At 36.3% G+C, this 26,516-nt stretch overlaps 4 protein-coding genes and 1 long non-coding RNA gene across 6 annotated transcripts; 4 read left to right on the top strand and 1 right to left on the bottom strand.

Annotated features, from left to right (window-relative positions):
* Positions 1–81: 81 nt before the first annotated feature.
* On the bottom strand, positions 82–716 carry LOC104811234. Its single transcript, XM_010537883.2, has one exon. It carries the CDS (start codon positions 621–623, stop codon positions 288–290), a length of 336 nt encoding a protein of 111 aa, XP_010536185.1. The 5' UTR covers positions 624–716; the 3' UTR covers positions 82–287.
* A 623-nt stretch (positions 717–1,339) lies between these two features.
* Positions 1,340–3,957, top strand: LOC104811233 (eukaryotic initiation factor 4A-9-like). Its single transcript, XM_010537882.2, has 5 exons — positions 1,340–1,422; positions 2,056–2,122; positions 2,215–2,321; positions 2,408–2,838; positions 2,991–3,957. The coding sequence occupies exons 2-5, from the start codon at positions 2,058–2,060 to the stop codon at positions 3,624–3,626; spliced, it is 1,239 nt and encodes a 412-aa protein (XP_010536184.1). The 5' UTR covers positions 1,340–1,422; positions 2,056–2,057; the 3' UTR covers positions 3,627–3,957.
* Positions 3,958–14,846: 10,889 nt separating this feature from the next.
* Positions 14,847–16,558, top strand: LOC104811232. Its single transcript, XR_771416.2, has 2 exons — positions 14,847–15,378; positions 15,504–16,558. It is a non-coding gene; the product is annotated as an uncharacterized LOC104811232 (long non-coding RNA).
* A 1,631-nt stretch (positions 16,559–18,189) lies between these two features.
* Positions 18,190–20,075, top strand: LOC104811231. Its single transcript, XM_010537881.2, has one exon. It carries the CDS (start codon positions 18,430–18,432, stop codon positions 19,942–19,944), a length of 1,515 nt encoding a protein of 504 aa, XP_010536183.1. The 5' UTR covers positions 18,190–18,429; the 3' UTR covers positions 19,945–20,075.
* Positions 20,076–22,219: 2,144 nt separating this feature from the next.
* On the top strand, positions 22,220–26,264 carry LOC104811229 (protein PLASTID MOVEMENT IMPAIRED 1-RELATED 2). 2 transcript variants are annotated; one of them, XM_010537879.2, is made up of 3 exons: positions 22,220–22,477; positions 22,799–25,076; positions 25,200–26,264. In XM_010537879.2, the coding sequence occupies exons 2-3, from the start codon at positions 22,909–22,911 to the stop codon at positions 26,122–26,124; spliced, it is 3,093 nt and encodes a 1,030-aa protein (XP_010536181.1). In that variant the 5' UTR covers positions 22,220–22,477; positions 22,799–22,908; the 3' UTR covers positions 26,125–26,264. The 2 variants fall into 2 exon arrangements, with proteins under 2 accessions (XP_010536181.1, XP_010536180.1); XM_010537878.2 differs by having other exon boundaries at positions 22,794–25,076.
* Positions 26,265–26,516: the final 252 nt, after the last annotated feature.

Below are 26,516 nucleotides of genomic sequence, written 5' to 3'. Positions count from 1 at the left end.
AGCAGGAAAATTCTCCATCAAATCGATTCAAGAGTGCATCAGATCCATCAAAAGTTATAACCTTTTAAAGGATTTATGACAGGAACACCTGAAACGTAAACCTTATATTACAGTAAAATGAACAGCCAACACAATTTCTTCAGCTTACATTGGAGGGATTACAACACAGAGAACCGAACCGAACACAGCTCATAAATTACTCGAGAATCAAAATCAAAGCCCAAAACAAGAAAGAAAAGAAAAATCAAAATCCAAAGAAAGAATATAAAAAGGGTAAAGGAGATGGTTCACCACCAGCCATAGACGACCTGTGTGTACCTCTGCTTGAGCCATCGAAAGCTTTTCCTAAACGACCCTTTGACCTTGCCTTCGACACTGTACATCTTGTAGCTCGCGACCCGTTTCTTCCTCTGGAATTCGGGGTCGGATAATCCCCACGATTTCGACCCGGAATAAGATTTGCCCTTCTTCAGCTCGAAATCGTAGGGTTTCGGGTTCGGATTCTCCACATGGGTCTGTCCGTACGACGCGCTGTAGCTCCGGAAATCGCGGGAACCGCCGTTGTACGGCTGGATCTGCATCTCTCCGTCTCCGTACGTTCGTTGTCGCCCGTAATCCTCCATCGACGACCGTGGGTTCGCCGAGTCTCTGTACAGCTTAGACTCGGACTAAAGAAAGGCGATGAAGAAGAAGAAAGAGGATGGACAGACCAAAGACAAGGAGAATAATTAATAGCTGTATTTTTCTTTGATTTGGTCTCTTTTTGCCCCTCGAGGATATTTTTATTATTATTATTTAAATTTTAATTTAAATTACACAAAATTATAAACATATTGAACCATTATTTTCTTGTAATGCTAATTAAATTACATCACGTCCGTATATTGGAAAGATTCCCCACAAGAATCCCCATTTAAATGATAAATATTATGTGTGCACATTACAAATGTTGTCTTTAGATCATATTTTACGGCCACTGATATCGGAACCATTCTTTTTTAGTTGACCGTTGACCAGTCAAGCCTATGGACATTCGGTTATTATAAAATATATACACATACTTATATGTAATGTTTATATTTATAGACCAAAAAAAGCAATAATCAATAACTATTTCCCCATGGGCCATGATTCCCCATCATAACTATTTTCTTTTTCTATTATTTAGTTTTATATTTTTATATAATTTATTATTTTGAAATTTATATTTTATTGTGAAAAACGTTTTATGCGGTTTCGCGTACAACCGGTCACATACGATTCGTACCGCGGGTGGAGTTAAAATTAAATCACACGGTGAATGGACAAATGATCTTTTTTTTAAAAAAAAGATTAATATAAATAGGGGAGTCCGAAGAATTCGTATAACTATCGTATCGATCGAAATTTCTGGACAAACCCTAAATTGCTCGGTTCGGAAAGGTAAAACTCTTTGATTTCTGATGCCATGTTCGATTTTCGAGCATCTAAGTTTATGATCTTTCGATTCGGATTATAGTGGGCTCTCTGCAATTCTTGGATCGTTTATGCCGGCGGGAAGATCTTCCCCAGGGTTAGGGAAGAGCTACCTGTGTTGTGTCTAGCTCTAGTGCTTTGTCGGGGTTGGTTCTTGTTTGGTTTTGATCCGATTGCGTTTATGTCTGAGTTGTGTTCATATGATCGGTGCTTGAGAAACGTTTCTTGTCTAATACCCTTGTGAAAATAGAGACATAGTTGTATGTATATGCGTTTATAGAGACATAGTTGTATGTATATGTGTTTGGACTTGCTTTGATAAAATATCTGGGAAAGGTGTTCTTGGTTTTGTTCATCGATTGATTGTCCGTCGGTTGTTCAAATAAAATCGGAGCTCCATAGCATCAGAAAAGTCTCTGTTCGTATCTTATATGTCGGTCCAGTGGCTTTACTCTTCTCTGTATTATGAAGTTATGAAGAATCATAGAATTCCATGAGGTTCCTTCTGTTATATAGAATTTCGAATCTTTGTATCGTATTTTCGTGTTCCTCTGCTCTTTTGGACTGTCTGATACCTTAATTCGTGTTCCGTTGTTTCAGATATGGCTGGTGTAGCCGAAGGATCGCTCTATGATGCTCGCCAATATGACAGCCGTATGAGTGAACTGTATGTTTATTGCATGTTTCTCGATATTTTCTCATTTGTATGTCTTCCACGACGTCGTTCTCGGCTTTCTAAAAATAGCTTGCTGCTTGTAGGCTTACCGAAGAAGGGAAAGATTTCTTCTCTACTTATGACGAGGTTTATGAATCTTTTGATAAAATGGGATTGAAAGAGAACCTCCTCAGAGGCATTTATGCTTATGGTGTGTGGTATTTTTCAGGTTCTTGTCGTATAACCCTCCGATAACATCCTTTATGTAGTTTGAGCTTCTTGGGTTTTTGGTAATAGGTTTCGAGAAGCCGTCTGCAATCCAACAGAGAGGAATCGTTCCGTTCTGCAAAGGGCTTGATGTTATCCAACAAGCTCAATCCGGTACTGGAAAGACAGCGACTTTCTGCTCAGGGATATTGCAGCAGCTCGACTATGATCTGCTCCAGTGCCAAGCTTTGGTCCTCGCTCCTACAAGAGAGCTGGCCCAGCAAATAGAGAAGGTCATGAGGGCCCTCGGCGATTATTTGGGTGTAAAGGTTCATGCTTGTGTTGGTGGAACCAGTGTACGTGAGGACCAGAGGATCCTAGCCGCTGGTGTGCATGTGGTTGTAGGCACTCCTGGCCGTGTCTTCGATATGTTGCGTAGGCAGTCACTTCGGGCTGATCACATCAGAATGTTTGTTCTTGACGAGGCTGATGAAATGCTCTCTCGGGGTTTCAAGGATCAGGTCAGTGTTTTCCCTCACCCATGAATATCTTTTATTTTCCCGGGATTTGTTTTCTGTTCACATACTCGGTCTTCGAAGAGTATCGATTTTCAGTGTAAAACCCGTAATTGATGAAGAAGTGTTGTCTCTTCTTTGTGTTTATATGCTTCCAGATCTATGACATCTTTCAGCTCCTCCCGCCAAAAATTCAAGTCGGTGTTTTCTCTGCAACAATGCCACCGGAAGCCCTTGAAATCACCAGAAAGTTCATGAACAAACCCGTCAGGATCCTTGTGAAGAGAGATGAGCTCACTCTCGAGGGTATCAAGCAGTTCTACGTGAACGTCGACAAAGAAGAATGGAAACTCGACACGCTGTGTGACCTCTACGAGACACTAGCCATCACCCAGAGCGTCATCTTTGTGAACACGAGACGCAAGGTCGATTGGCTCACGGACCAGATGCGGGCCCGTGACCACACTGTCTCAGCCACCCACGGGGACATGGACCAGAACACCCGGGACATCATCATGCGGGAGTTCCGCTCGGGATCCTCTCGCGTTCTCATAACCACAGACCTGTTGGCCAGAGGAATCGATGTCCAGCAAGTTTCACTCGTCATCAACTACGATCTCCCGACTCAGCCCGAGAATTACCTCCACAGGATAGGTCGTAGCGGACGGTTCGGGAGGAAAGGAGTGGCCATCAACTTCGTGACTCGAGATGACGAGAGAATGCTTGCAGATATCCAGAAGTTCTACAACGTTGTGATCGAAGAGCTTCCGGCTAATGTGGCGGATTTGATTTGATGAAGGGTTTCAGTCCAACGATCTTCTTGCAAAACCCGGAAAAAAACCACCGTTGAAGGTAATATCTGCCAAATGTGTCTGTCACTCTATGTGTGTGTGTGTGTATGTATGTATGTGTGAGGTTAAAAGACGGTCTCTAACATAATTAAAGTGCCGGTTATATCCGGTTCGGTACTTGAAACCGATATATCGCTTGAAATGTGTTCTTGGCTACGAAATTTTGTATTAGTAGGGTTTGGTTTTGCGGTTTCCTGGGCTTAACCATTTGGTTAAGTTCCGGTTTTAACTGTGCTATATGGTGGTTATATTATATATATCAGAGTTGGTATTTTCTTTTTTCTCGTGCGATATTTTGGTTTGATATTTTATTAGAACATACTTTTGTCTTTGCAATCTGCCGTATTGTTTCACCCGGAGTGAAATATTTGATATTTTGACATAACTCTTAGGGATAATTTGTTAAATAACTCGTGAAGTTATTAGAATAATCTTCGATTTAGAAAATTGACGCTTTTGAACTCTTAAAGTACAACATTACGTTATAGTTAGACATCGAATTGTGTCAGAAAAATATCAATCTTGAATTACAAACCTAAACCGGATATACAAAAGTGTAATTACTAATTTTTTTAAAAATATGTGCCATTTTAGTAATTTTGACTTTTTTTGTTATATTCACAACCGTCCTTTTTTCCAGTATTCGATAAGAGCTTCGGACCGGACCACCTGCCCCACTTATTAAAAAAAACATATCTTAAAAAAGCATATACAAATAGATAAAAAAAAAAAATTAGCCCACGGAAAAGAATTTTCACTAGAGAATTACTACGCATATACATACACACATATATATACACATACATACATACATATACACATGAGCGAGTTTATATCGGTCTCGTGAATCAAAGCATAAATCTCTGAATTATAAGGACCGGGTATAATATACGTTACGTTACAGGACGCTTTGATCTTTGACGGATCAGAGAGGAACAACTTTTCATTGAATCTTATCTATTTGGTCTATTATATTTTGACGGTCCAAAATTCAATTTATTAGGCCATGAGATCCTTAAATTCGCATATATCAATATTTAGCCGGTGGTTTCATATAGTTTTCCTGTCGCATATATAATATATAGTAGGGAAATGACATTCTTTTAATACGACGACAAAGAGATTACGAGGAGTTATATGTGTGTATGTGTAAATTATATAGCTGATTGATTGGGAAACGAAAACCGACAAAATATATAGGATATGTTCGGACAGTATAATTTGACATTTCGAGAATAATTCATATTTTATTTAATTTTAAAAAATAGTAGAAGATAAGAATATGAATGGGATAATAAATCTTTAGAAACCACAAGAGGGGGCATTTACAAAAATGACTTTAAATGTCATTTTGACTTCAAGGGTGACCTTGAAATTTTGATAATTCCAATTTTGTCCTTCAATATAATAATTATATTTTATTGTTATTTTATTCAGGGGACTTTATTTCGTTTTCGAAAAAACTTAATATTTCTTTTATTCGGTTTAGCGTTTCTTCTAAAAATGGGAGCCAATGTCCATTATAATTATCTTTCGATGAATGTTTTCTAAAATATTCAATTTTTATTTCTTTTATTGTAATTAATTTTTTTAATTCTATAATTATATTGTTAATTTGTTCTTTTTCTATTGTATTTTGTATGCATCTTAGTTTACTCTCTGTTTCTAAATATTGTACTGGTGCGTTTAATAATTCGATATTTTTCTTGTATATTTTTTCCATTTTATTCGTCAGAATTTATAATATCTCGTTTAATCTCTCTTACTGCGTTAAATATTGCACTAATCATTCTTATTCTTCGATTTTCCTTATTAAGTTCATTTCGTTCAATTGTTCCATAAGTTCGTTCTCTGAATATACTTTCTATAGTTTCAACTAATAATTGTTCAAGATGATCTAGGCATGGTAAACTTTCAAGATTTAATAAGGATAGTTTTTCGATAAAGTCTTCGTTGAAATTCATTTTGTAAGATTATTGATTTGTGATATTGTTTTTCGTAATTTAGAGTAATCTTCATGGTTTTCGTCTGATTGTTCAGTGTTGAATAATAGAGATGGTGATTCTTGTATACTTAATCTTGGGTTAAGTCGTAACAACGATTTCCGTCCTGGTTCTATTGCAGTTAATGGTCTTTTTAGATAAATTACTGGTTTAAATAAATCATCTATTTCTATAATCTCTTTGTTTCTAAAATTTAAACTGTGATGACTATTGGTTAATGCGTAGTTAATCTGATAGGTTATAGAAAAAGGGTGATTTCCTTTTTCCATGAAATCTGTTCTATCTAGTTTGTATTGGATAACTATTGAATTATCCAAGTCTTTATCTTTCAACGATAATCCGAGTTGTATATTAATGTTAAATTTAATTTTTCCAGAAGAAAGATTTCCTTTTCCTTCGGCTATAATACTTTCTTGTTGGTGATCCGGAGATCTGATCGGTTTTTTGATATTGTTCAGGGGTGGTGTTTAGTTCCAGAGTTCTGGAGTAATTGGTTTGTGATTCAAAAGAATCTATTCAAGGCCTCCAGAAGATATAGATCTTCAAGCCAATCTCCTGAGAGAGATCTTTCAGAGAGAGTTCTGAAACAAATTCGTTTATTTCACTCTGAGTTCTCCAAACGGAGAGAGCTCATATTTATACAACTTTGGAACCCTATCGGTTAGGATAAGAATCTCAAACCGGGGCCCGACTTACACACATGGCATTACATAATTTTACAATAGAGATTACAGAGATAAGGTTCATGATAACCTTATCTTTTATTGGGTCCGACATATTACAACAACTAGTCACATTGTTTCTTTATTTCACATGTCTTCAGACTTTTCTGATGGTGGTTGGCTGCTCCTTTTTATTTTGTCCTTTAGCGATAGTGCATTTGTGGTCGTCATACCTCATCAGGAAGCTACAGAGCTGTTCCTTGATAGATTCCTCTAGTCCTGCGAATTTTCCTTCTAAATGATAGAAGTCTAATTCGAAATCTGCTACTGCTTGCATTTCTTCCTTCGAGATAATTTCTTTGTTGTAGGTGATCATTAGCACATTACTGCTAGCATAATTGACTTTGATCTCTGAATCCGCAAGGATCCTTCTTGATGCCTTAAAGACTTCGAGTAATGAATGAGCTTCTAAATCGTCTGGAATCTCATAATCTGATGCATCATCTCTTGGAGGCAATTCTCCCTTTGCTACTCCAAGGTGTATTACTGCATGTGACTGTATAATCTTATCCTTTCCGAAGATCGGGATTGAACTCTTAATCTTCATGAAAATAGTTCTTTCCTTCGCGAATCGTTCAAAGTAATTTCTGATAATTGGTTTCATCTTTCTTGGAAATTCTTCGAATATTTTCATCGAATCAGTGTAGATACTGTCGACTAGTCCATGTTGAAGGTAATCAAATGCTAGTAATGGGTTGGCTTCTCCAATGAAGATAGCCTTTGGTCCGGTTCTGGTCATTTTCGGGTAAAACCCCATGGTAGTGTGTTTTTCCTTGTAATCTACCAGAGACGCCCAATAGGACTGATATTTTTCGAGGGTTACCTTTTTCAGGGCCTCCTTTTCCTGTGTGGTTGGTATTTGAGCTATTTTGGGTATTTTCATTGAGGGTAGTTGTGCCCTTGGTTCAACTGGTTGTTTTTGGGCCATGGTTTTGTATGATTCGTTGAGAGCTTTCTGAGCCTCTTCTTTAGTCTGGAAAGCTTGGTGCGAGACTTTCTTTCCGCTGGTATGTTGCGAAAATATTGCATAATATTGTATTTTGTTTTTCGGTTTTTGGTACTTCATTATTACTGGTACGACCGTATTGGTCAAGATGGAGTAATTCTTTTCCATCTTTTATTGCTAACATGCATCCTGCCCAAACTTCTTTGGATGCATCTGTTTCATACGTATTGTGAATCAGTTCTTAATTCGAACCGTGTTTGTAATAAATCAATTTTCCATTTCTTTAGAGTTCGAAGACAAGCAAGTGTTTCGAGCTCATGAATTGGATAATTCATCTCAGTTTTTGAAAATGTTCCTGAAATATATTTGCATAATATTGTATTTTGTTTTTCGGTTTTTGGTACTTCATTATTACTGGTACGACCGTATTGGTCAAGATGGAGTAATTCTTTTCCATCTTTTATTGCTAACATGCATCCTGCCCAAACTTCTTTGGATGCATCTGTTTCAATAATCAGAAAGTCTTTGGTCGTTGGATTGTATAATTTTGGTAATATCTTTATATTTTCTTTTATATGTTTTACTAAATTTGTATCTTGATTAGTCCAAGACCATGGTATTTTGTCTGATATTTTCTTTTGTAATTGTTTTCGTTCTTTTGCTAGGGATTTGAGAAATCCCTGCTCGGAAACATAGTTAAGGCACCCAAGGAACCTTTGTATTTGTTTTCTGTCTGTTAATTCGTTAGGAAATTGTTGTATTTTTTCATGTACATTATTTGTTAGTTCAATTTCTCCGTTATTATTTATTTTTAAACCAAGATATTCAATTTCTTGTTGTACTAATTTTGATTTCTTTTTAGAAATAATTAATCCTTTTTCTTTGCATCGTTCTAGAACAGTGATTAATTTTTCAGTGTGTTCTGATTGTGATCCGTTTGTAAATATTATGATATCATCAATGTATGCTAGGCAATATTCTTCTAATCCACGGAGATTTCTATCCATGAATTGTTGGTATATTGCTGGTGCTTGTTTTAATTCGAATGGAAGAACATTCCATTCATAATGTTTTTGTGGGGGGCATGAGAATGCCGTTAATGGCTTTGTTTCTTCTGATAATCGAAGCTGCATTTAAAAAACAGACTAACATTTATAAGTATGACTCATATTGAACAAAAACTTGATGAAATATGTAGTGATAATCCATTAGATATAAAAAATACAAATGAAGAATTAATAGTAATAAAACTAAAAAACCCCGAAGATGAAATTAATGTACCAAATAAAATGCAATATACCCACAGAGATGTGGAAGAATTCACCAAAGAATGTAAAGAACTACTAGAAAGAAAAAATTATTAGCATACATAGACACTGGAGCAACTCTATGTTTTGCTAAAAGAAATATCATCAAAAAATGGGTACGATTAGAGAAACCACTACGGATAGTAGTGGCTGATAAATCAGCTCATGAAATCTGGTATGTGGCTCAACACGTATCAATAATTATAGAAACTAAAATATTTCCAGCAAAAACAATATATCAACACGATTCTGGATTAGATATAATTATAGGAAATAATTTTCTAAAATTATATCAACCATTTATACAGAGAATAAAAACGGTCAGCCTGAAAGCACCTAAAATAGAAAACCAAAAATCAGAATTAGTTACGACAAAAATAATAACAAAAAATGAAATAATAAAATCTATTATAGAAGATTTAAAAAACAGACTAACATTTATAAGTATGACTCATATCGAACAAAAACTTGATGAAATATGTAGTGATAACCCATTAGATATAAAAAATACAAATGAAGAATTAATAGTAATAAAACTAAAAAACCCCGAAGATGAAATTAATGTACCAAATAAAATGCAATATACCCACAGAGATGTGGAAGAATTCACCAAAGAATGTAAAGAACTACTAGATAAAGGTATTATACGAGAAAGCACGAGTCCACATTCGGCTCCAGCTTTCTATGTAGAAAATAATAATGAGATAAAACGAGGAAAAAGAAGAATGGTAATAAACTATAAAAAATTAAATGAAGCAACTATTGGGAATAGTTATAAACTACCAAGAAAAGATTATATTCTCGAAAGAATAAAAGGAAAAAACTGGTTTAGCAGTCTTGATGCTAAATCAGGATATTGGCAGCTTCGATTATCAGAAGAAACAAAGCCATTAACGGCATTCTCATGCCCCCCACAAAAACATTATGAATGGAATGTTCTTCCATTCGGATTAAAACAAGCACCAGCAATATACCAACAATTCATGGATAGAAATCTCCATGGATTAGAAGAATATTGCTTAGCATACATTGATGATATCATAATATTTACAAACGGATCACAATCAGAACACACTGAAAAATTAATCACTGTTCTAGAACGATGCAAAGAAAAAGGATTAATTATTTCTAAAAAGAAATCAAAATTAGTACAACAAGAAATTGAATATCTTGGTTTAAAAATAAATAATAACGGAGAAATTGAACTAACAAATAATGTACATGAAAAAATACAACAATTTCCTAACGAATTAACAGACAGAAAACAAATACAAAGGTTCCTTGGGTGCCTTAACTATGTTTCCGAGCAGGGATTTCTCAAATCCCTAGCAAAAGAACGAAAACAATTACAAAAGAAAATATCAGACAAAATACCATGGTCTTGGACTAATCAAGATACAAATTTAGTAAAACATATAAAAGAAAATATAAAGATATTACCAAAATTATACAATCCAACGACCAAAGACTTTTTGATTATTGAAACAGATGCATCCAAAGAAGTTTGGGCAGGATGCATGCTAGCAATAAAGGATGGAAAAGAATTACTCCATCTTGACCAATATGGTCGTACTAATAATAATGAAGTACCAAAAACTGAAAAATAAAATACAATATTATGCAAATATATTTCAGGAACATTTTCAAAAACTGAGATGAATTATCCAATTCATGAGCTCGAAACACTTGCTTGTCTTCGAACTCTAAAGAAATGGAAAATTGATTTATTACAAACACGGTTCGAATTAAGAACTGATTCACAATACGTAACAGGATTCTGGAGATATAAATTTCCTGATTTTAGTATTTTTCTATTCATTTTCTGAATCGGATGATTCAGTGGTATATGCATATATTTCGATGTCAGAGTCAAACTCTGAATCTGATTCGATTGGTTCAAAGCCCATATCGTATGCTATTCGTAGTATTTCTGTTTCTTTTTTCTTTCCTTTTTTAGGACATTCATTTGCATAATGTCCCTCTTCTTGGCATAACCAACATTTACAATTCTTTTTCTTAGAAGGACAGTATGTATCCTTCTTACCATAGTTTTTCTTTTTGTATTGTTTTCTATTTCTGAAATATTTTTGTGGTATGTATTTTTGTTTCCTATATTTTTTATATGGAATTTTTCTCCATTTCTTTTTTTTATGTTTTTGGCGAATAGGTTCACAACCATATTTGCCTATTTGTCCTGGTATTGCACCACAACATAACTTATCGATTTTTGCCTCTTGTTTTCGTTTTTCTTGATTACATTGAAACAATTTTTTCAGTTTCATCAGGTTGCTCTTCTTCGGGTATATTAAGAGCCGCTAATAATGTTGATAATCTTTCTATCTGATCATCTAGTCCTTCCATTATATCTTTGGTGGTGATCTAATTCGAAAATTAGATTTATCGATAATAATTAATTCTTTTGTTTCTTTTTTAAAATAATTTTGTAAGTCTTTTATAGTGATATATCTATTTTGGTTAAGTCGTTCGATTATTTCTTGTAACTGTTCTATTATTTCTAATATTTTTGGTTTTTCATTTTCATCTGGATCTATTATTTCTTTTCCGTTATTTCTTATAATAATATTATTTACTAATTCTTTAGCTTCGTTAAGTTCTTTTATTATTTGAATTTGTCTGTTATTATTACTGTAATTATTTGTTGTTGTGAGTATTTCTTTAATATTTAGTAGTAATTCTTTTATTTCAGCAGTTGTTTCTTTAATTATTTTTTCTATAGTTTCCTTCATGGTTTCTGTCATCCTATTATTGTTTTAATATATTCTTTTAATTCCTCAGAGTTTTGTTTTATTTCTTTAATACTTTTTTCTTGTAGATATATTATTTCTTCTAATTTTTTATTTATATTTTTAGTTTCATTTTGTTTTTCATGGTTTTGTTCAAATATTTTTATTAATTTTTGTAGCTGATTTTCTAAATCTGATTTTATATTTTCAATATTTCTTTTTATTTCTTCGTGATTTTCTGGATTTTGATGTATGATTCCATAAAAAATCATTTCGACAATATTATTTAAAGTAAAACCTATTTTCTTTATTTTATTTCCGAGATTATGATTAGTATCATCGTCAAAGATGGTACCAATATAATATCGACTTTGATTATGAAGGTTTTTAGGTATTGTTATCACCTTTCCCTTATAAGATATCATCGTCAAAGATGGTACCAATATAATATCGACTTTGATTATGAAGGTTTTTAGGTATTGTTATCACCTTTCCCTTATAAGAAAATCCGGGATAACATTCATCTTCATTGGTTAATATTAATGGTAATCCCTTCGAAAAATCAATTTTTTCGTTGTCCATAATCGTTACCTTGCTCTGATACCAATTATTTTTTATTCTTCTAATATTAATTTTCCAAATGTAACGTTAAACTAATCGAAATTTAGTCAAACTAGTCAAACTGGTCATACCATTTGAATTGATCATACTGGTCATACCAAAAAATTTTGGTCAGACTAGTTATTCTGGTATTTCTGTAATTTTATTAAAAATATTAGTTTTTTGGGAAACCCTAGAAATTCTAAGGGTATGGCTGTTGCTCTTGTCATTTTTAAGGTTATTTTTGTTATTTTGCCCCACAAGAGTCAAGAAGAGATCTTGACCATGGTTTCTGATTCTGATATACCACTTGCGACGTGGGGTTGCATGACGGACAAACCCCATCTCGACACGTGTCGATCCAGGGACACTCCACGTGCTCTCGCCGAAAGTCGAAAGAAAGAAAGCATGGGATCACGTTATCAGAGAAATACGCGATGACATGATGTACACATATACATACATACACATCGCATATGAACATTCATATGTATGTATATGCTATATATTAATATACATATACCAAAAGACAGCTTTGGACCTGTCATCTGGCTTCACAACATGCCTTCTAGATCTCTTGCGTACATATATACCATCCCCACATACTCATATATACATATATATACACACAGTGAATGTGTATTACATATATGTATGTTCATGTGAGCCTTTGGAATTTCATATTCTCGCCATCCCATATTCACGCATCGTATACATACAAAATATCAACACCCTATAGGGCATATCCGGTATTCTCTTATTTCGTATATTTTTTGTTCGATCGAGTATTATAAATTTAAATTTATTGATTAGAAATTATATATATATATATATATATAGGTAGGTTCATAACAAGAACTACGAGATATCTATTCTGCAAACCAATATTCGTAGCAGGCAGTAGCATATAAACAACAATTGTATACCATTATTCCCTTTTATATTATATTAATATATATTATTGTCAAAACGATTAGATATATATAGACGTGTATATAATATATATAGTTTTTTTAATCAAATATTATAATAAAAAATAGCTAAAGGGATTACTTTATTTTAGTTGCTCATCAGCAGCTGCATATGTCAACACGTTTTCCGCTTTACCAAAAGTGATTCTCGAAATTTAAATAAAGAAATAAATTATGGGGTTGGCGTCGTATGCATGAATTCTCCCCTGAAGGGAAATGTGTCCACAAAGCACAAACATTTGCGTCCTTCCATATTCGGAAATATCCAAATCTTTTTATAATAATATTATCTCTTTTTATTCTATTTTATTTATTTCCACAACAGTTATTCACTATATACATATATCCCATTTATTATATGAATTGGCACACATCTCAAAGTGGTTGTGGATTTTATATAGGATTTGTTTTAGCACACCAATATGGAATTTTCCTCTACCTATCTATATATCTTGTATGATTTGGCTTACAAAATAAATATATCAAATATTACAAATTAATATCTAATATTTTCATTTATTTTTATGTATACTTTCCGTTTTGTGATACGTCAACGCTAGTTATTTTATTTGAAATTTTTTATTTTTATATTCTCTAAAATAGCTCTTAAAAATTGTAATCTCTCATAAAAAAAAAAAACATGTCTAAAATATTTTATTAGAAAGTTGGTATTCATTCATTGCTAAAATGAATTAGCTTTTGATAACTGTAAAAATTCGAAATCTAAATTTAGATTTGGATGTTGGGTAATGAAAATTCATATTCATAAATATCAATCATCAGGTTCATTTAGTTTAAAATTAAAATTCAATAGATTTAATGGTTTTATTTCAGCTTTAATAATTCATATATTTTGGTACGTAATACAATACGAATATGACGACGATTTTGAATTTCGAGTACACAAAATTCGTATTTGAATCAAATATTTCCAAATTTTTAGCTACTTTTACTCATGTTCAAACTGGAATATATATACATATATATATATTATTTTGAAGTAATAAAGCATCTTATAGAATCAAATATTTATTTCTAGAAAGGGAAAATAAAAATAAAAAGCATGCACACTTTAAGATGCTTTTAGCGGCCGTATTGATATTGGGGGGTTGCGGGTGCGAGTTGAACTGTCCATGATGAGCCTCTGTTGATTGATAATTGGACGGTCCAATATTTTATATACACCACAATAGGGAAATAAAAAGAATGCCATAATGAAATATTCCTTTATTTTTTATTCCTAAGTTTTTGGACCATCAATTAGCTTAGATTGTATGTTATTTATTGGTAAGTTGCTCTCATTTCACATTGATAATAACGAATTTGGGATATTCATCAACTTCATTCGTTCATTCTTCTTGTTTCTTAATTTGCCTCTCTTTTTTTTTGTGTGTTTTTTTTATGTTTTGTTTTGTGATTTAAATTACAACATTTTATATACTTCGAAATTCGTGGAGAAAAAAGTTTTAAATTTATTATTTCGTAATGATCACAATAATCTTAATTATAGTCAACATATTTAGAAATTTATACTTCAAAAAATAAAATTTTCAAGTGTAAAATTATGTCAAATGCTAAACAAACAAGGATCTAATTAAAAACGTAAAGCCAGCATATAAAGTGGGTAAAAATAAATAAATCATTGGGGTTTAAAATGAAAAAGAGAAGAATTATGGGGGGAGATGCATAAAAAAAAGATAGAAAGCATTATCCTTTTTTATTCTAAAAAAATCATTTGCTTCCATTTTTCTTCCCACAAAATCTGTACTATCAAATAATTCAAGAGAGAGATTTGAGGGTTTAGCTTTATCACTCTCTCTCTCTCTCTCTCTCTCAACATTTGTTTGGCTATAAAAAGCCCCAACAGGTCTCAGTTTCTTCCCACAGCAAATACACAGACAGTAGTATACAAATCTTCTATAAGTTTTGAGTCCCTGTTTCATCATATTGGGACAATGATGTGTGTATATATATGAATATAAAATAGTAGGCATACATATTGGTTATATATGTTAATTTAGGGTTTATATATATATGGGTGAGTCACAAGATTTGGCGGTATATGATCGGAGACGATCTGCTCAATTTTGCTGTCCTCTCGTGGAGGGATTGGCGGTAAGAGAGGTGACAGAAGAGAGTGAGCACACATGGTGGCTTTCTTGCATGCTTTCATCACAAAACAAAACTAGGGTTTCGTGCTTGAAGCTATGTGTGCTCACTCTCTATCTGTCACCCCTTCTCTCTCTCTATTGATCATGCTTAACTATGAAGAAATGGGTTTTAGCAAAATTAAAATTGGAGATATGGGATATGGTTATGAGATCTATATAATCATATGATTTGAACTGATTAATTCTACTTTATAGATGAAGCAGATCATATCTCTGAACTATATGATACTGGTGATTGTGCTCTCTCTCTCTCTCTATATATACAAGCTTTCATATCATGTTTAATTCTACATTGAAGCATACTAATATTGTGTTTTAATCCCCGTCATCAAATATGTTTTATATGGAAATCCAAGTTGAAAGCATTGGAAACGAAGCGGGATGGATCGGGCAGCCATAATCACAGGATCACTTCCATCTCTTGATTCATGTTCATCCAAATACACAATTTGATTTATGCTTTGATTTTCCTCAAAATGATCAAATTGATTGTGCTAATTTGTGTAATTATGAGTCGTAGGACAAATTAATTGGATGCTATGAGGTCTTTGCAACAAATAGAAGATTCCAAAGGAGGAGAAGAAAAAAACCTTTTTTAAGATTTATGACATAAAACTGATTGGGAGCTTCTTCCATATGAACGGTCGGTCCATTTTTTTTTTTAATCTTCACCTGTTAAATGTTAACTCTATTCATTAAAAAAACATGCACAAAAACTTTGAATCTAGACCTCGAGAGCCCAATAATATATTCAACTCTAATTTTTAGAATGCTTTGTTTTAAACCAAATTAAAAAAACCCAATTCGAATTTAAAACGACCATAAAAATAACGGAGAAAAATGTAAATGAAATAAAAATCTTAGTAATGTTTTTCAGAATTCATGTTTAAACGAATAAACGTAATTTTTACCAGTATGATTAAAAAATAAAAAATTCACCCAATTTTGATAATTGAATCGATGGAATGGAAACACAAAACGAAATCTATTATATTCCAATAAGATTTTAGTCCGATAGATCCAATTGGATAATGCGTTGTCAAACCGTACTTGCAACCACATGGTCATGTCATGCCATGTCATATCATGTACATCACTGAATGTTGCTCGATTTGGATAGTCATAACTCTCTCTCTCTCTCTCTCTCTCTCTCTCTCTCTCTCTCTCTCTCTCTCTCTCTCTGGACAAACAGGAAGGTTATAAATGGGCTTGGAGTTGGGCATATTAATGGGCTTGGGCTCCACGTCAACATGCATTTTATTTTTTTTTGTTTATTAATTTTTCCCTATAATTATATTGGTGGCGGTGGTTCAATTCAATTCAACGACCTTAATAGATGATTGTTTCCGAAAGTTGCATGCCCTCGATTTGTATCATTATATCAATGCTTAATAATAGAGAATTCGGATAAGATTATTTTATATTCAAAAACCCTTTTTTTTAAAAATTTAATCACGAAAAAATGCTGGTGTTTCAATTAAATTAGTATTTAAACTCGTATTTATGTGAATGGTTTCTTAAAATTAAAATCATTCTATGATAAAAATAAATAAATAAATATTATGCTTGTAAATTTCGAATAATGTGATTAAATCGTGGTAATTTAAAAAAGAAAATAGAGAGAACAAAAGAATCCAAAAAAGAAGTCACCATCCGACACCTAACATAAACGTGCCACGGCCGTCACACGGAAACTCTTATCTATCAAGTCCGATACTTCCTTGCCGTGTTCACACTACTTCCACAATTTTACGGATACAGAAAAATTTATTATTACCGAGAGAACAGTATCTATTATTGATTTTATCATTTTATTTAAGAAAATTTTATCATCGGAAATGTCATTTATTATTTCGTTTATTAATATCGATAACGGTCAAAATATGAATTTATCTATTGATAATGAGTGAAATAATAAATGGTAACACACACATATATATATATATATATATATATATGTAATATTCTCTCGTTTGTGTACGAAATTAAAGTAACGGAATGGTATGATTCGATTCATTACATAGAGTTTTATGTGTTTTGATGAGTGTTTTACATGTGTATGTGTCCGGGACATATCTTAATACTGTATATGTTATTTATTAAAATAACTTACGTTTTAATTTATGGGCGTTGATGAAGTTTTCATATACATACAAAAACTGCTTGGATCCAACTCAATAAAATTCAAGTAGGTGGTCACTGCCAATAGTAACCAAAAGAATGTAAACCAATCATATATGTGTATATATATACACACACCAACTCACGCATGCATGCATGCATGCATTTCTTCATTCACTTTTGTAATGTTTGCAATTCTGAAGGCTTGACTTTGGTTTAATACCATCTGGTTTATTCGGTATGACTTGATTCTTTATAGAATTACGATAAAAATTGCATTTTTTTCTATTCGAACGAAAATCGGAGATATTTTTCTACTTCTATTCTAAATTGTTCCAAATCATCGTCGTCAACATTTCTTAATTTCTATTTGTTTTATTTCATTGTGATTCGGTTTCTTATTCGAAAAATCGAAATCGTTATGGAATTATTATTTTTTTAAAAAATATTATTGTGATGAAGAAAATATGCAATTTTTATTAGGGCTGGGCGTTTCGGTTCGGTTCTTCGGAATCGGACCGAACCGAACCGTTAAAACGGTATTTTTTCGATCCGAAACCGTTGTTATTTTCCGAATTGTACCATTTTTAGAGAACCGAATTTTTCTGAAACCGAACCGAACCGAACTTTAAAAATCCCGAAAAACCGAATATTTTTAAAGGAAATCTAACATTTTTTTAATAAAACCCGGAACCGAACCGATACTGAAACCGAACCGAACCGAATACAATAAAAAACCCGATTGGTACTTATTTTTGTAAAATCGAAAGAACCGAACCGATCTATTCCGTCCCGAACGCGAACCGTTTCCCGAAACGCCCACCCCTAATTTTTATACAAGTTTCGATCAAATAGATTAATGTCAAATGGAAAAAAAAACTCGATAGAAAAAAACGATATGATATTCTAATGGATCTTTACTCACTCCACAGACAGTGTCTTGGATATATATATATATATATAATATATTTACACTTGCAATAAAGAAGAAGAATAATAAGATACGGACAAGAAGAACCCTTGCAAGCAGGAGCAGCAAGTCAACAGGCGTGTTCACACGTTTCCTCTCTCTCTCTCATCCCAAAATCTGCAAGATTTCACCGTTTCTATTTATGAACCATACAAATCCTCCAATCCAAACTTAACTGTCCTGTTCCTCCGATGAATGCCGCCGTTCTCCTGAAGACTTCCGGTGTTGGAGATTACGACCACGAAGACAACACCGGAGACGACGACGGAGAGGAAACCAGTTATGTCTTCGACGGCGAGGTAGAGACCACGAACGCGAAGGAGCTCAAGGGCTTTTTCACTTCCCTCTTGTTCATGGATGACCCTCAGAAGCAGCACGACCACAAGTCTCCCGACACTGATTCCCGCCCACACATGCTCGATTTCCAGCCCAGTTACCGGAAAAGGGCAAATCTCATGTCCGATCATCACTCCAATCTTCAAGATCACTACACCGACGCCGAGGAAACAGCCCAGATTAGCCGGAAGAGGTCACGCGCCGCCGCAGCTGCTGCTCCGGTTTCCGAGCTGGAGAACGAGACTGGGGAGAATCCGAATCCCGGGTCCGGGTCAGATCGGGTTCAGGTCCCGGGTTCGGGTCAACAGAGGCGGTTGTGGGTGAAGGATCGAAGCCGGGCCTGGTGGGAGGAGTGTAGCCGTGAGGATTACCCTGAAGAGGACTTCAGGCGAGCCTTTCGGATGTCCAAAGCCACGTTTGAAGAAATTTGCGAGGAGCTGAACTCTGCCGTGGCTAAGGAAGACACGGCCCTGCGGAACGCCATCCCCGTGCGCCAGCGGGTCGCGGTCTGCCTATGGAGACTCGGGACGGGAGAGCCGTTGCGGCTAGTGTCCAAGAAGTTTGGGTTGGGGATCTCCACTTGCCACAAGCTTGTTCTTGAGGTTTGTAAAGCCATTAAGGATGTCTTGATGCCCAAGTACCTGCAATGGCCAGATAATGATGGTTTGAGCAATATCGGAGAGGAGTTTGAATCGCTGTCGGGTATACCGAACATCGTGGGCTCGATGTATACCACTCACGTTCCGATTATAGCTCCTAAGATCAGTGTTTCCATGTATTTCAACAAGCGGCACACGGAAAGGAACCAGAAGACGTCATACTCGATCACCATTCAAGCCGTTGTGAACCCGAAAGGGATTTTTACTGACCTATGCATTGGATGGCCCGGGTCGATGACTGATGACCAGGTCCTAGAGAAGTCACTGTTGTATCAGAGGGCTAGCAATGGAGGTCTGTTGAAGGGAATGTGGGTGGTTGGGGGGACAGGGCATCCATTGCTGGAATGGGTGCTGGTTCCATACACGCAGAAGAACCTGACATGGACACAGGACGCATTCAATCAGAACATCCGAGAGGTGCAACGGGTGGCTAAGGAGGCTTTCGGGAGGTTGAAGGGACGGTGGGCATGTCTGCAGAAGAGGACAGAGGTTAAGCTGCAGGACTTGCCTACAGTGCTGGGTGCTTGCTGTGTTCTGCACAACATATGTGAGATAAAGGGTGAGAATTTGGATCCAGGGCTAATGGCAGAAGTGGTGGATGATGAGGTTGTGCCTGAGAATGCATCGAGATCGGTCACGGCCATGAAGGAAAGGGATGGTATTGCTCATAATCTTTTGCACCACCGGCTTGCTGGCACTTCCTTCCTATAGGATATGGATGTTCTTTCCTCCTTCCTCGATCTTTTTTTGTGGGGAAAAAAGTCATCGGATTCTTTGGTTTATGCATTGTACTGTACTTCATATATCACAGATGCTACCTACAAAAAAGATGGATTCTGTTAGTTTCCCTGTGTATTACGCATTACATACCCTATTCTCATACCTAAAACGTGCATTTCATTAAGAAAGCACAATGGTCGACTTGGCAAATAAACCACACATCAAATTTACGGGCACTGAATAAAACAGATGCAAGAAATGAAACGTTGTGATTCAGACCAGCCTCTCACAGGTCATGTGCTAGGTTTGGTCACTGGCTACGGGATTGAGCGAGAAGCAGAAGTATAAACCACACGATATGGCAGGTCAGGTCATTCCAATTTCCATCAGAACATTTTTATCCCAACCCATGTTCCCATATGATTTCCCCAGCCCAGAAAATGGAAACCTGCAAAGATGAAAGATGTGACAAGTATGGATGGGTAAACGGTTCGGTTATTTGAAAACCGATCTGAACCGAACTGACAAACCAAATAACCGTTTGGTTATGAGATTTCAAAACCTGAATTAACTGTAACTGAATACACAGAACCGAACCGTTCCCCCACCCCTAGTGACGAGGATGCCCAGAACTGACATTCTGTCTTCCTTGTGGAGATCTAGGGTGTCTCTACTCTAGAATGGATAAATGGCCGGGCAAGATCTAAACAAGAAATCAAACAGTAAAACAGAGAGAACGGAGGACTATGACTATGACTATGCAAGGCTGCACTTATAGACAGATAGTTTGAGAAAAGGATAAGGGCTTACTTCCTCAGTTCGGTACGGACATTATATTGAAGACTCGGCCTCTCATCATAGACCTCTGCGACATCTGGACTTACTATCCAATGCAGTTCCCTGTATTTGGCCAACAGAGAAGCCGGCAAGTGATTGCAATGCCTTGAAAAAACAGATGGTGGCAATACAACAGTTTAGTTCTATCGCCGCATGCTTTCATCTCATTCATGTAGTTCTTATGATACGTCGAGGAAATAGCTGAATCTTATCTGGGTGAAAGCCAAGACATCAAAGACTTCTGGTTCATAAAAAGCAATACATCAAAGAATTGTCTCCAATGGCAGTATTGTATAGAAATCAGGACAATGATTAAGTGAACAAACTAGTTCTTAGCTCTAACATGAAATGTGAACTGAAGAACAAAGAAATGCCCAAGAAACCTATATATAATCAAGTGATGGTTTTTGATAACTAAAGAAGAAACCCTTGTCATTGCCTTCAAGTGATAGTTTATGAATCCCGTAGATATAAACAGAATCCACATAAGAACAAATTCAGACAAATCAAGCACGATCACCTCAACAAACAGTGGAGCCTGATGATCAGTGGGATTCCATTGCCTCTCTCCGTAATTTTTAAAAAGAAAAAGAAAAAAGAAAATCCAATCTAATCTCTAAAATCCCAGGAAATCAAAACACAAAATCAGCAATCGTGCTCGATTTCTGCCATAAACTAAGGTCTTGATTTTGTTACGGTTATGACGGAAATCTTCATGAACGCCTCCTCACCCTCGTGGAGAGATTCGGACCTGCGTCGGCGTTGATACTTCGCACCCCCTTGCCAGTAGAGTCGGAACCAGGGTTTCTCTCCATCTCTCTCTGTCGGAGCACGGCGTAGAAACAAAGTCTCCGCCGTGTCCTGCATGGCTGATCGGTGGGGGTTGCCGTTCGCCGGCGAACTTCTCCGCCGCCGGAGTTTCGATCTGATCGTTTGCTTGCCAAAGCTGCTGTGGAGAAGAGCGGCATGGTCATTCCCCGTAATCGGGTCGGATCCAGGCCCAGAGATATAAATCTGGATCAGGTTATATACCTCACGGCCCATTTAGGCTTCTTTTTATGGGCCTACATTTTCTTAGCATTCTTTCATCTTTTTTTTTTCTTTTTTTTTTTGACAACTCTTCATTTACCATTATAAAATAACCTTTACATGTGTGGTTATATATAAATATGGAATTATAAAATAATATGTTTTGGAATTATAAAAGATGACTTCGTGAAGGAAGATGAAGGTCCAAAAAAAAAAAAACACCATTCAACAACCAACACAAAACACGTGCAGTATTTAAATTAGGTTTAAGAACATCGCGCCGGTCTTCGTAATGAAAAACAACGCGCTTTTGTGCTAATCTATACAAGCACGACACGCAGTTTTCTTGCGCTGCTTCATCTTCTTCCATCTCTCTCTCTCCCCATCGGTCGCTGTCTACTTGTCTAGTGTGGTCTGGGCGGCTCACCAACTTCACTCTTCGGACCCACCCGATCCGATCCGATCCGATCCGATCCGACCCGACCCGAGAGACTGAGCATTGAATCTCGTCATGCTAGTCTCGTGAAGTTTTTCCGGGAAAACACAGAATTCTCTGTTATCAGATTCCGAGAAAATCTCTCACCGTTTCATTTTCCGCCTTTTTCAAACTCGAAGCTTTTACTTGGCGAAGCATAGAGAAGGGACTTCTTTCCAAAAGGTAAGAAAACAAGAGATCTCTGTACATTTCGGATTAATTCTAGTTGTACAAATGCTTTGTTTTTCAGTAGAAAAGTCGAAGTATACTTGAATCATATGCTCTTTGACTCGAATCTGACCGAAAATCAAAGTGTAAGGGTTCTGCAGTTTCTGTTCTTAAAGCTTCTAATAAAAATCGGATTAGTTATCTTGAATTTTTATGGAAAGGATTCTGCGATTTTGAATTTCGTCTTCGCGTTAGATTCCTCTATTTGAAAATATTGATTCGGAATCGCTTGTTTGGATTCTAAGTTTGTTTTTTTTTTTTAAAATTTCAGTGCAGGCTTGATTTCTGGTTTGAAGGAAGGCTCCTCCTGAGAAGTCGTTATTCTCCGGATCTTGTTCTGAGATTTGTGATCACATCGAAAATCTTATCAGGTAACACTCTAAACGATGTTGTCTAAAAACAGTGGGAATGAGAAGAACAATGCTTCTGGAGATTCATACAATGTTCAGCTGTTGAGGGACATCAAGGAGATTAGCTCAGCGCTTTCCTTACACAAAGCCGCACCGAAAGCTTTGCTCTCATCTTCTCATGTCCGATCCAAATCTGCTGGCAAGACACGCCCACCGGTTTCCAGGCCGAATCCCAACTCGAAAACTGTGGGTGATACCTCGTTGCAGAAGAACAAGAAATCCTCCCTAGCTTGGAATTGGAAGAAACCTTTGAGAGCCATAACGCATTTTAGGCAGCATCGGTATGACATTTGTTTTCATCTCCACGTCCATTCGATTGAAGGTCTACCTTCAAATCTGAACGACAGTAGTTTGGTCGTGCAATGGAAGAGGAAGGACGAAGTGTTGTCTACTCGGCCATGTATTGTTTTGGATGGAGCTGCAGAATTTGAAGAGACCTTAATGCACAGATGTACGGTATATTGTAGTAAAAGCGGTCCCTATCATTCTGCCAAATATGAGGTGAAGCTTTTCTTGATTTATGCCTCTGTTGCCGATGCTCCCCGCCTTGATCTTGGGAAGCATTGGATTGACCTCACAAGGCTCTTGCCATTGTCTCTAGATGAGTTGGAGGGTGAGAGAAGCACAAGAAAGTGGACTACGAGCTTCAAGCTTTCAGGTGCAGCAAGGGGCGCAGTTCTGAATCTTAGTTTTGATTACTCTGTCATCAAGGATTCAAACAGTGATGTCAATGGTGCTTCCAACTCAAGCAGTAGAAGTACAATGCTGAGGCGGGTTGGGAGTGTTCCAAGTAATTTGGACCACCGATCTTCACCGCTTGATGAAGGAAAGGTTTTTCATCAAGTGTCTCCTAACCTTAGTTTGGAGCTCTCCAAGTCGATAGATTTTCTATATGAAAAACTTAATGAACAAAACTTGGAAAGTTCAATGGGAAAAGATACCCTGTATGAATGTCTGGGGAAAACTAGCCTTAACCCTGGCTTGGAGAGTGCTAAGCAAACAGATGAGTCTGATGATACTGAGTTTGCTTTTATTGATAAGGGGGTTGAGATTGTTGAGCAAGAAGGATCCAGATCCAAGTTGGATGAAAGTACTCTTTCAAACACAGATTCTTCAAGAATTGAAATTATTGATGTGGATGATATTCTTAAGGATGAAGATGCAGCCCTTACTGAGGAAACACGTTTTATTGATCAGTTATTAATGGCCAGTCCTGAAAATGAAGGAAGTAGCTTATCCTCAAAGCAATCATTTTTCGGAGAATCTGACTCAGCTGTTAGCAGCCATGTGGTTTCTGAGTCATTTGATGTGGAATCTTCATCAGCCATGGATGACTCTCTCGAACAAGAAAATTTTTTGGAAGTTAAATCGAGTTATAAAGCTACAAAAATGTCAATGAAGTCGCTAAGCCTGGATGACATAACTGAATCTGTAGCTAGTGATTTCCTAAATATGTTGGAATTTGAAGACTGTTCATATATTTACACTTCAGATGGTGAGCCAGCTTCTCCTCGCGAGTGTCTGCTCAGAGAGTTTGAGAGGGAGGCTTTGGCTTCTGGAGGTTTTTTCTTAGATTTTGATGGGGAAGCAGAATACGCTTATGAAATTGACGATGAGGACAAAGATTTCTCATTCACTTCAAGTACTGAGGGTGTTGATGAAAACATCGGTAAGGACAAAGCTGAATTGCTAATAAATAGAAGGAAGGCCAAGGTGCTAGAAAACTTAGAGACTGAAACTTTGATGCGAGAGTGGGGTTTAAATGAAAACATCTTTCGAAACTCTTCACGTGTTCGTTCTGATGGATTTGGAAGTCCGATAGAGCTTCCGGTTGACGAGAGAATTGATCTGCCTCCTCTTGGTGATAATCTTGGGCCTTTTGTCCAAACAAAAGGAGGAGGGTATATCCGTTCGATGAATCCCTTACAGTTGAGAAAATCCAAGAATGTGGCGCGTCTTATCATGCAAGTTTCAGCTCCAGTGGTGCTAGCATCGGAGTTAGGTTCTGATGTTATCGAGATATTGCAGAGTATAGTATCTTCTGGAATTTCAGGACTTTGCTCTCAGGTTAATGCATTGATGCCTTTGGAGGATATTACTGGGAAGACAATACATGAAGTAGCTGAAGATTCGGCCCCTGAGAGGTCTGATACTCTGATGTTTTTACCATGTTGATGCCTGAAGCGTTATGTTTCTATTTCAAACAATTTATTCCCACAACATTTATTTTTCATCTTTTTTTAAATCTTAATTCCTATGCTTTGCAGAGTGATGCATGATTGCTCTGACAACAGTAGAGCTGCCTTGGACCGGAACTCATCAGATCAGCTGGGTTCATTTCATTCAGAAGAAAAATTTGGATCTTGTCGATCTCATATGATATCGGGTTATGCACCTCTCGAAGCTCTTGCTGCTTTAGCTATGGATAGGATTGAATCTCTCTCAATAGAAGGCTTAAGGATTCAGTGTGGCATGTCAGACCAAGATGCACCATCAAGCATTGAACCAAAACTCATGGATGCCTCTGGTGCTTCAGAGTTAATTGGTTTCTGCTTTACTTTGAACGAATGGTTAAAACTTGATACTGGATTTACAAACGATGGAGGTCAAATGAGTGATGAAAAGATAAAGATTCTTTCAGCTCATCATGCTGATCAACAGAGAGCTTCTAGCGGAAAGCATCATATCTTGGGGAATGAATTGACACTTGGTGTAAGGGTAATGCTTAGAGACCCATTTCGAAACTATGAACCGGTTGGCCCAACTATGCTTGCTTTGATCCAAGTCGAGAGGCCTTCTGATTCCTCTAACCCGTGTTTGTATAGATTGGCTGAATATCAAAGTAATGAAGAAGCTTCTGAATTGGATTGGGGAATCACTGAGATTAGTCTTGTAGGTTTGAAAACTGAGTCTGGTGTAGACCATCCTTGGGGGACGAAAACACAGCAACAGTCCGGAGCACGCTGGTTGCTTGCTAGTGGTATGGGGAAACCTGTCAAGCTTCCATCTTCGAAATCAAAGGCTATCATAGTATCAAACCCGCAAGCATCCAGTAAGCCCCAAGACACATTATGGAGCATAACGACCAGCAGCCACGATCAAGAATCTAATTCGAGTAGCTGTTCTGCCTCTGCTCTGTTTACGAGAAATCCTGATGTGAATTTCCCGAATGAAAGAACATCTAGACCGTGATGGTAGAATTTCCTTCTGTGTATGGGTATACTGCTTTCTTCTTACCACTTCGTGCTACCAAAAGCAGTCTTGATTGCGATGTATGAGGATTGTTTCTTATGGTGTAATTAATTACATAAATGTTAATCTCTTCTGATAAACCGAGATCCTTTATCTGCTCGATTATGTGCCGACCTTAATTAATGGTTTCTCTCCAAGTTTAACTATTGCTTTGGTGGAGATTTAGGGATAAAACAGGGTCACAATGAGCTCCAGATGCCTCTCGGCAACAAAGGCTAAGCATGCTTCATGATCTCCCTCCGACTCTCGCATGGTTCAGACCAGATTCAACACAGTTGCTCGAGGTATGCACGCTAATTCTTTTCCGTGGTATCCATTTCTTGACATAGAGC

The sequence above is a fragment of the Tarenaya hassleriana genome, unplaced genomic scaffold (genome assembly GCF_000463585.1).
Source record: "Tarenaya hassleriana unplaced genomic scaffold, ASM46358v1 Cleome19, whole genome shotgun sequence".
NCBI lineage: Eukaryota > Viridiplantae > Streptophyta > Magnoliopsida > Brassicales > Cleomaceae > Tarenaya > Tarenaya hassleriana.
The sequence above is the reverse complement of the archived record's forward strand: the minus strand, read 5'-3'. Positions and strand labels throughout refer to the sequence as shown.

Bases quoted from the DNA above. Each gene is read 5' to 3' on its own strand.
- LOC104811231 (XM_010537881.2), top strand. From the start codon at position 18,430: ATGAATGCCGCCGTTCTCCTGAAGACTTCCGGTGTTGGAGATTACGAC.
- LOC104811233 (XM_010537882.2), top strand. From the start codon at position 2,058: ATGGCTGGTGTAGCCGAAGGATCGCTCTATGATGCTCGCCAATATGAC. The intron at 2,123-2,214 runs GTATGTTTATTG...TGCTGCTTGTAG, and splicing joins GACAGCCGTATGAGTGAACT to GCTTACCGAAGAAGGGAAAG. The intron at 2,839-2,990 runs GTCAGTGTTTTC...ATATGCTTCCAG, and splicing joins CTCGGGGTTTCAAGGATCAG to ATCTATGACATCTTTCAGCT.
- LOC104811229 (XM_010537879.2), top strand. From the start codon at position 22,909: ATGTTGTCTAAAAACAGTGGGAATGAGAAGAACAATGCTTCTGGAGAT. The intron at 25,077-25,199 runs GTCTGATACTCT...TATGCTTTGCAG, and splicing joins GAAGATTCGGCCCCTGAGAG to AGTGATGCATGATTGCTCTG.
- LOC104811234 (XM_010537883.2), bottom strand. From the start codon at position 623: ATGGAGGATTACGGGCGACAACGAACGTACGGAGACGGAGAGATGCAG.